General features: G+C 36.2%; 1 protein-coding gene across 1 annotated transcript in view; it reads right to left on the bottom strand.

Moving 5' to 3' along the window:
• Positions 1–10,455, bottom strand: part of FAM102B (family with sequence similarity 102, member B) — a 68,594-nt gene that overhangs the window by 30,743 nt on the left and 27,396 nt on the right. Inside the window, exon 2 of the mRNA XM_008566230.1 lies at positions 4,295–4,415. Coding sequence (XP_008564452.1) covers positions 4,295–4,415 — 121 coding nt within the window. The remainder of the gene's footprint in view (positions 1–4,294; positions 4,416–10,455) is intronic.

Below are 10,455 nucleotides of genomic sequence, written 5' to 3'. Positions count from 1 at the left end.
TATATATATATATATATATATATATATATATATATATATATACACACACACACACACACACACACATACATATATACACACATATATATATATATACACACACACACACACATATATATGTCAGACCTTTATATTGTTTTCAACATGTCTTATACTCTTTTCTATATATTCCATCCTTTTCTTCTTTGTTATATAGTCTGAATATTTTCCTCTGTCTTATTTTTCAATTTACCAATGCTGTCTTCACTTGAGAACCTGCTGTTAAATTCATCTGTTGAAGTTTTAAAAATCTATTTAGCTTTATATTTTAATTAATGTATTTTCATTTAAATTTAATTCTAAATGAATTAAGTAATTTAGCTTTAGAATTTAATTTGCTTCTTTTTCTTCTAGTTCTCTGATGAAATTCTCCATCTTATTTACTAATTACAGTTATTGTAAAAGTTTGTCTTTGATCTTTCCACAATCTGTTTCTTCCATGGGTCTACTTCTATCATCTATTTTTCCTTTTGCTTTTTGGTCATCTAGTCATGTCTCTTGGTATGCTTGGTAAGTGTGTATGAAAACTTGAAGAAATAATTTGAGGTTCAGAGTGATGTTATGTCAGAGAAGACACATATTTGCTTCTGGCAAGTAGTAAGGTAGAGGCAGATAACCATCCAAAAAGGGATTGAGCTGATTGCAAGCTGGATTTCAGTCTTTGTAAGGGCAGATCTATATGTATTACACTCCTCCTCCTAGGCTGAAACTCTTAGGAGTCCTAACTGAAAGTCTAGGGTGTCTGCCAAGGCCCTTCCTCCATGGTGGGCCCTGTACTCTACTTTTTGTATCTTGAGACCCATAAGATTGCTGCAGTCTCAGTTCAGCTTCTTAGCTGCTCAGCCATTCCTTTCTGTTCTTTCTTAGCCACTGCTTACAAATTAGCAAATGCTTTGAGGATAAAAGCAATGCCAAATGTCAGTCTCACCTCTTTATGCTTCCCATCCATATGGATTCTAAGTCCCCCAAGTCCTTACTATCTTGGTGGCTTCTGATGCCTTCAAGCGCTGTTTTCAATATTTTGTCTAGCTTTTCTGGCTGTCCTCAGAGAGAGGGATGGTCTGCAACAAGCTAGTCCATTAATTTCAGAAACATAAATTCACAGGTTTATTATACTTTTAGGGCATGTTATGGCTTCAATTGTGTCTCCTCCCCCCACCACTACAAAAAAGATATGTTTAAGTCCTAACCTCCAGTGCCTCAGAATGTGACCTTATTTGGAAATAGGGTCTTTACATAGGTAATCAAGTTAAAGTGAGGTCCTAATCCAATATGACTGCTGTCATATAAAAAGGGGCAATTTAGACAAAGAGACAAACATGCACAGATGGAAAATGATATGAAGACACAAAGGGAGAAGGCAGTCATGTAACTAGAGTCATATATCTACAAGCCTGAGGCTAATAGAAGCGAGGAGAGAAGCATGGAACAGTTTCTTCCTTAGCACCTCCAGAGAGGGCATGGCCCTGCTGACATCTTGATTTTGGACTTTTGACCTCTAGAACTGAGAAAATAAATTTCTGTTGTTATAAGCTACCCAGTTTGTTGTATTTTGTTATAGCAGCTCTAGGAAATTCACACCAGCTCTTTTCACTTTTGAGGTCCTATTCTTTTTGAATGGTCTTTCCCTAGATCTTCATTTGGGTGCCTCTTCTTCAAATGTTACCTTTCAGAGAAGTCTTCACTGTCTCCTCCCCCAATTTTCTAAAATAATCTCCTTTCACCAAGTTATTCTCTATTACCTCATTGTATTTTATGTATAATAGTTATCACCATCTGAAATAATCTTATTTAATTACATGCTACTGTCTGTCTTTTCTATCACTCTTCCCCCAATTTCAACCAGAAAGTAAAGTTCTTAGAGGCAGGAACTCATTCCAATTCACCACTGTCCTTCCAGAACTTAGAACAGTACCTGGCACATTGTAGGCACCACATATTTGTTGCCTGGTGACTGATTTCTTCCCTGCGTCTGAGGCAGCAGAATACATTATTAAACTTTTTGATCTTTGTAAACTTCATAGGTAAAAAATGGTACTTTATTTGTAGTTTTAATTTATATGAGTGAGACTGAGTATATTTTTATATATTTATAAGTTATTTATACGTTCTTTTTTGTGAAATGCATATTCTGTCCCTTGCATATTTTTCTAAAGGTTTGTTGATCTTTTTCTTATTGATTTGTTTGAAGGCACTCTTTCTATACTAAGGAAATTGTCCTTTGACATGGTTTGCAAATATCTTCCCCTTATTTACACCTTTCTTATGGAATTTTTTGCAATGCAGAAAATGTCTACATAGTTGAGTTTACTAATTTTTCCTTTATACAATACTTAGGAAAGATAAGGTAGAGTAAGCTAAGTAAATACCTCCACCTAGCCAAGTATGGTACAGACTGTTAGTGGTTCACCAGTATCCATTCTCCCCTTCTTTAATGTTAGAATCTGTTGTCCACCCAGCTGGAGACAACATTCATTTACAGCCTTTCTTCCAGTTTGGTGAGGCCACGGGACTAAGTTCTAACCAGTGGGATGTGAGAAAAAGTCACGTGCACCACTTTTGAGTCATGCCCTACAAAGGAATGCGTTTGTTCTTCTCTGGCTTTTTCTCCTTTCTCACTGTTTGGGAGATAATAAGACTGGAGCAGCTCCCTTGGATCTAAAGATGGACACCATACAATGAAGATGACAGACTGCTCTGCTAGCCCTGGATCCCTTGGCTGTTACCCAAGACAGACATATCCTTCTATCTTGTTTAAGCCATTGTCTATTTGGGTCTCTGTTTTAGCAGCTTATCATATATGCCCTAACTAATACACCAAAACCTCATAAGCTGGGGAACTGGTTTATCTCAGACGAAAAAGTCCTACCTCAAATAGCATTATTAGTTTTTGGGGTTTTTTAAAAGTAGATTCTGAGTTTCTTTAATTTGTAGTTATACTTTATTCTAAACTGGTTATATGTTTTATTTTAAAGTTCAAAGACTGACAGGTCTTTTAAAAATCATGATTAGAACTCCATTTAGAAAAGGTTTCAATGAAAGTAGCAGCAATCAAAGCAGAAATGGAAGAAGGTAGGGTGCTTTACTTATATGTCAGTTAATCCCTATAATTCCATAAGGAAGCAAGTATTATACCTTTATTTGGATGAGAAGTCAGATTCAAAAAAGTCAGGAGAATTGCCTAAGGAATCACAGTTAATAAGTGGCATATCTGGGATTCAAACCCAGGCTGTTATAATACCATGTATACTTTCACTGTACCATACTTCCTTTACACAAGTCTCTGCTCAATCATTGCTGCTTCAATTATGAATATTTTAGAGGTCTGTTTTCATAAAGGCTTAAAACCTGTAAAATCATTTTATGTACATATGTATTTGTGTTATATTTTAACTGAGTAGATTAATATGAGAGTTTAAAATATAGCCATACACATCATAGTGCTACCAGTTCATTCAAAAAGCAGAATAAGAAAACTAAAAATATAACTTTTTTAGCTGATAGAGTAGAATGCAGGACTAGAATGGAAAAGAGCAAGCCCAGGGTCTCTTGCTTTTCATTCTAAATCCTTCTTCTCTATTTAATTTTGACCATTATGTATTAATTTGGTAGTTTAAAAATGCATATGAAATATAAAACACAAAGTAAAACATATACATCCTTTTATACATCTCAAGTTGAATCATATGAAATTGCCATTTTTGTAGATTATTGGTAATATGCCTCAACCTAATATGTGGAAAGGAAATATATAGAAAACTTGGACTTGGAATCAGAAAGACTTGTGTTTGAGTCCCTACTTTGCCATTTATTAGCTATGTAAATTTGGGCAAGTAGCTTAACCTCTTTGAGTTTCGGTTTTACTGAAAATGAAGAAAATAACACCTAATTTCGGGGTTGTTGTTAGACAAAATACATGTAAAGTTCCCAGAATAATGCCTAATAAAAAAATAGGAACTTAATGAATGGCAGGATATAGACATATACAGTCCCCAAACTAATATGAATAAGATTAATACTTATATGTATAGTGATAATGAGAAGAAGGGTTTGTAAATAATATTTTAATTTATAAATTCAGATTCTTCAATATATTTGCCATAGCTATTTAAATTATTGCTTCAAGTGTGAAGTGAAATCACATGTTATAATAGTTCTAATGATAAAGATAAAGCAGAGCTAAATAAAGTGAGTCAGTGACTATGGAACTAATTATGGTTTCTGAAAGAAGAGAAGTAATAGGTTATTTTTATACCTTCCTCACAGACACTCTGTAGATACAAGGATCTAGGATGCCCGTAGTGGCACTTGCACTCATTTTGCACATAAATGAGAACTTCTTCCTCCAATGAACACAGTTTGCTTGCACCACCTCCCTGAAGGGGAAAAAAAAGAGCCAATTAATTAACTATTATTGATGACATGCTAAAAGCACTCACACACTTTCACTCAAGTCTATAATGCAAAAGCAATACATTAAAAACCAGTATTTGTAAGAACGGTGGAACAGGAAGAAAACAAATTCCTAACAACGTGATCCAAAATCTTTGGAAGGTTTTAATTATCCACAGGAAACTGAAAGAAAGTGAATTTACTTATCAATTCAATTAATATAAATTGAGGCTTCACTGTTCATTTATTCAACACACAACACACATTTATTTTACATGCTGGGTGTCTGTTAGATGTTTAAAATACAAAGATGCAAAGGACAGAGGTCCTAACCTTGTAGGGCTTACGTATATAGTTAGTGCAAGAGAGAGACAGAAATATGAACAAATATTTATTCTGGGTATAAACAAATATTTATTCTAAGATGAACTGTTGTCATAGTTTTGCTCCAGCCATTCCAACAGCAACAGCTACCACTTATTTTATGTGTGTGTGTGTGTTTTGTAGCTTGCCAGTATGGAGGTCTGAACCCTTGGCCTTGGTGTTACAATATCATGCTCTAATCAACTGAGCTAACTGGCCAGCCCAGCCATCATGTATTGAGAGCTTACCACATGCTATTTAATCTCACAACAACCGTACAAGATAGCTGGCATTTTCCTCACTCTACATGTAGATAAGGAAAATGAAGCACAAGGAGAGAAGTCAACTCAAAGTCATTTAGTTAGGAAGTGGCAGAAGTGGCATTCAAAACAGACCCATTTAACTCCAAAGCCGACTTGTCCACAAAGGAAAAATCTATATTTTGCCAACAACTTTTCTCTTTCAAGTTTCAGGGACTTTGTAAATGCTATTCTTTCCGCTTATTCTGTATAGGGCAGAGGGCTTAGCCTTAGCAAGAAAGGATAATTACTCCTCTAACAAAGGAAGAAAAGAAAGATAATGGTTTAAAATAGAGAGAAAATTGGAGAAGAAAAAAGACAAAGGCAAGATAGCCCATTTTGCATGGTTCTGATTTTCTTTGAAAATTAGTAAATGTGGTCACTTCTATGGAATGATAGGGACTGATGGGTGAATTAAAAATTTATTTTTTATTTTATTTTATTATTATAATCTTTTTAAAAGGTGACTGGTAAGGGGATCTTAACCTTTGACTTGGTGTTGTCAGCACCATGCGCTCCCAAGTGAGCCATGAGCTGGCCCTGTGAATTGAAAATTTAGATAAAGGCTTGAGGACAGTTAGGAAAAACTGCTATGGAGAATGTAATGGAGAGTCAACTTGTAGTTGCCTCAGTGAATAAAATGAATTTGTTTTAGGACCAATCGATTTGGTTTTATCGATTTCTCCATCAATACAAGAAAAGGAACTGCAAAATCAAATACAATTTAAAAACTAAATATGTATTTGTGTGTGATGTGTACATGTATGTATGCTTATACACATGTAAATGGACACACAAATGAGAGAAGAGTATGTATTCTATCATAGGTTTCACTATGATAACTTAGGCCATTTTATTTATTTTTTCATTAGGAACCCTTAGGTGACTTAATAAATTACAATATAAAGAATACGTGTAGGTGTTTTTAGGGGAGTTTCCTAGGAAATCCAGGAGGGCTGCAATTTATTGGTACGGTCACAACACAGGCAGTATGAGAGTTATTTGGCAAAGGATAGACCTAGAGGTACTTGTCAGGCAACCTGAGGCATCCCTATTAAGAAGAGCAGTAGTTAACCTGTACACTTAAAAATAAGTGAATTTAAAAAAAAAATCAGTAAATAATAATAAAAATAAGAAGCAATGGAAAAAAACACTGAATTTTTTACTGCTGCTTCCCTCCCAATATCCCTCAGCCTCAAGACTTGCTAGAAGTCATCAGCCATGGTTTCTGGAACTCCCCAAAAGGGTAGGTAGATAGATATACTAATGTCCTGGACCCTTCAGGAATATGCTGTGCTTCAAGGCACTTGGTTGTTTCTGTCACTGAGACCACTGATATGTGATCAGGAATCAAGAAACAACATTTTAAAAAAAATCTATTTTTCTTTTCTCATGAAATTATATACAAACTCCTAGTTACAGATGGCAGTTTGAGTGTATGTATTAGCCTATGCTCCCTCCAAAAAACCTACTTAGAAAAAAAAAAGTAAGGGAATTATCTCACAAGGACAAAGAACCAGAGAGAGACAAAAATAAGTGGTCAGGGACAGACGAATGTTAACCGATTTAGCATATTGAAGAAATCTGAACCTTATGCTGATAATGTGAAAGCCAAGAGTAGGAATCTTAAATTGGTTTTGAAGTAAAGGAGAAACAAAAGGCAGAAGGATTGACTGAAAACTGTTTAATAGTCAGACCCTCAGCTCCTCTTGCTGACTTCTGCAGAGGACTGAGGTTTATTCTACTGACAAGGTAGAACAGAAGGATCTCTGGACTGTCTGACTTAAGGGCAAATATTAGAAGACCTACTGAATTCTGAGATTCCAGCCTACTTTTTCTAATCTGGCTCTTCACAATGCTGGAACCAGGCATATATTCTTCAAGAAGATGTGGGGGGAATATTGTCTGGAGAATCTAACCAGGCTCAAAGAAAAGATTTAATGAGATGGATATGAGGGTTCCCAACAAAATGGGACAGCCAGCTCCATGTACAGTAAAAATCTGAATGATAAGTATCTTCCACATGTACAAAGCTTTTTTTTTTTTTTTTAAAGATGACTGGTTAGGGGATCCTAACCCTTGACTTGGTGTTGTCAGCACCACGCTCTCCCAAGTGAGCTAACCGGCCATCCCTATATAGGGATCCGAACCTTTGGCCTTGGTGTTATTACTTAACCCTTGAGTGTGGTGTTTATCAGCACCACACTCTCCCAAGTGAGCCATGGGCTGGCCCACATGTACAAGGCTTCTAATCAACATTAGTGTCTCGCGGTTAAATATAAGCAGATACATGAAGAAAGTCTCTTAACAGGAAAGACAGAGACAAAATGAACAGAAAAAAACACAACCTGAACAAAACAGCCTATGCTGCAAGAAGAGAAGAAATTCTGAAAGAGATTTAAAAAAGAAATTACATCTACCATATAGGAATAGGATGCTATATATATATAGGATGTAAAAAGAACATACAGGGAACTAAAAAGTGTTCACGGAAATCAAAACTACTGGGCTTGATATTTTGTTTGTCAAACAGAGCTACTCAACCCTTCTCTGTGGCCCAGGAGCCTGGTCTTTATAAACGACATCAACCAGACTCCTTTGTCCTCTATGTCTGAATGTGCTAAAGGGACAAACACCAGAAAGACAGAGGGCAGGATGAGAGAAGTCTATATAGTTATTTTCCTGGCTCCTTCCCTGCTAATCCACGTGGGAAATGGGTAGGTGGTTGGGGACTCTAAACTACGTGATTTTGTAATTTTGTTAAAATAAAAACCAAATTAATAAATTCAAAAACATTGTCAAGGGCCGGCCCGGTGGCGCACTGGAGGGTGCGCCGCTTGGGAGCGCGGCGGCACTCCCGCCGTGGGTTCGTATAACTTCGTATAATGTATGCTATACGAAGTTATGCGGTGCGGGCGCAACACCGAGGGTTGCAATCCTGTTGCCGGTCCCCGGTACGGGCGTGACACCGAGGGTTGTGATCCCGTTACCGGTCAGTAAAAAAGACAAAAAGAAGAAAAAAAAAAAAAAAACATTGTCAAGTACTAAATAATCTGAAAATGGAAACAAAAGTATACAACATTGCAAGCCATTTTTTTTTCTAATTGATTTAAAAAATCACGAAGATCCTGCTTTATTATCTAATATATGAAAATTGAAAGGTATCTTAAAATGGTATTAAGCCAATTATTCTCAGAATTATGGCATAAATATGGAAAAAATCCATTAATACTGCAAAGCCCTAAAATCTTGCTGTATGTTCTGTCACTTTTCATTTGTTTGTGAAATAACTGTAATTCCTTGGCAAGATTAATTACAGAAATATATCTTGGATTTTTACCCCATTTAAAAATGCCCTTGTAATGTAGAAGCTTTCATATACCAAATAATATACGCTATCATTTGCACTAATGGAGGAGGGCAGTTTTGTCCTGAGTAATAAAAACTTTTAAAAATCGAGTGAACTCTGTCTATGGGTGTTTCTCTTAAAAAGCAAACAAGTAGGAAAGAAGTATTTGCAGAAATATTTATCTAGTTTAGCTAGGGAGTACAGGAAGACAACATTAAGTATTGTGGGCTTGGGAAGAAATAAGAGATTAAGAAACTTCAGCATAGCAATATAAATATGGGTACATAATTAAAATTATAGTGCAGAATAGAGATAAAGAACAAGTTTTCATAAAGAACAGGACTTTAAATCGTAAGGAGAAAAAATACATTTCCATAACTCTATATCCCCGTCTACCTACTGCCACTCTCTGCCTTCAGGGCCAAGCTCCTTGAAGCTGATGATACTAATGATAATGATGATAGCATTCATTGAGTGCTTATTATATACCAGGCATTGTTGTAAATACTTTACATGGATTTACATACTTAATCCTGAAAACAACTCTATGAGGAGGGTACTACTAGCTCCATTTTATAGATAAAGGAACTGGGTACTGAGGAAATTAAGTGACTCATCCAATATTACTCAGCTGGAATGGGTTGGAACTGGAATTTGAAGAACTGTTTACCTTGCAGACATTTTCCATTTCCTCACCTCCCAGTTACTTTTCAATCCCCCCCCTACTTAGGCATCTACCCCCACCACTTCACTGAAACTGCTCACCAGTGAGTAACTCATTGCCAAATCCAATGGGCTTTTTTTTTTTTAAATTGTACTTGACACTTCTTAAATATTCTTGAAATATTCTTGTCCCTTTCTACTTCTGTCAATATTTCTTCTCTGTTGTTCTTCTTTCTCCTCAAAATGTTGATGTCTACCAAGCTTCTATCTTGGCTTTCTTTTCTTTTTACTCTGATGGCCTTAACTATTATATATATACTGAGAACTTAAATCCAAGTCTTTTACTTTAGTCCTCGGATTCATATATCCACCTGTTAACTGGTGATCTCATCTAGTACTCCTAGCCTTTCACCTCTATTCATCATGGTATTCACCAACAGGCTACTTACCCACAAGCTTCATTAGTTAAACTAGTCAAATGGTTTATCCAAGAGCATATGTGGCAGATACTGCCAGTTGCTTAATCCAATATCCAGTCTCTCCTCTTCCTTAAAAACAGAACTCTGATTTTATTCAGCCTGGCAATGTGTCCAGTTAAAAGGCTGCATTTTTCCATTCTCCCTTATAGATAGGGATAGGCATGGAATTGAGTATAAGATAATGAGATGTAAGAAGAGGTTATTCGGTGAGATTTCTGGAAAGGCACAGTAATAGAGCTGAGATGTATCCTTCTACCTTTTTCCTTTTCTTCCTTCCTCTATCCGGAAAAACTATCATGATGGTGGTCAGAGTGTCAACAGCTGTCTTGGACCATAAGGCTACCTTCAGAAAAAGCTACGTGATGGTGGTACGCAGAGACAGAAAGAAGATGGACCCCCAATAAACATGTAGCTCTGGACTGTCTCCCTCCAAACTTCTTAAATCTTATTATTTAAAATGCTTATTTTGGGTTTTTTTTTTTTTTATATGCAGCTATACTAAATCCTAACTGACACAGCTTAGGTCTAATCATTCTCATATAAAGAAATCTGTAGAGTTCAAATGTTATCCGCATTGTGGTAGGTGCTCCAGGAACTCCAGATTCCTGTTTCCCTCATTTTTGATTATTGAATGGATGAAACACTTTGAAACCTCTTGTACATATTTTTCATGACCTGTATAGCCCCACCGAATGAAGCCAAAAATAAGCTTAGGTCTACTTTCTGTGGATTAAGACACCATCCAGACACATGAATACTTCCTCCCGAGTAGTGGACTGACATATGTGCCAGGACTCTGAAACAGGTTCTTATGTGAGAGTAAAAAAGTCTAATGAGCCAAGAGATCAGGTTGGGCTGAACGAGAGCTGTA

Source organism: Galeopterus variegatus, unplaced genomic scaffold (assembly GCF_000696425.1).
Source record: "Galeopterus variegatus unplaced genomic scaffold, G_variegatus-3.0.2 Scaffold16, whole genome shotgun sequence".
In the NCBI taxonomy this organism is placed as follows: domain Eukaryota; kingdom Metazoa; phylum Chordata; class Mammalia; order Dermoptera; family Cynocephalidae; genus Galeopterus; species Galeopterus variegatus.
The sequence above is the reverse complement of the archived record's forward strand: the minus strand, read 5'-3'. Positions and strand labels throughout refer to the sequence as shown.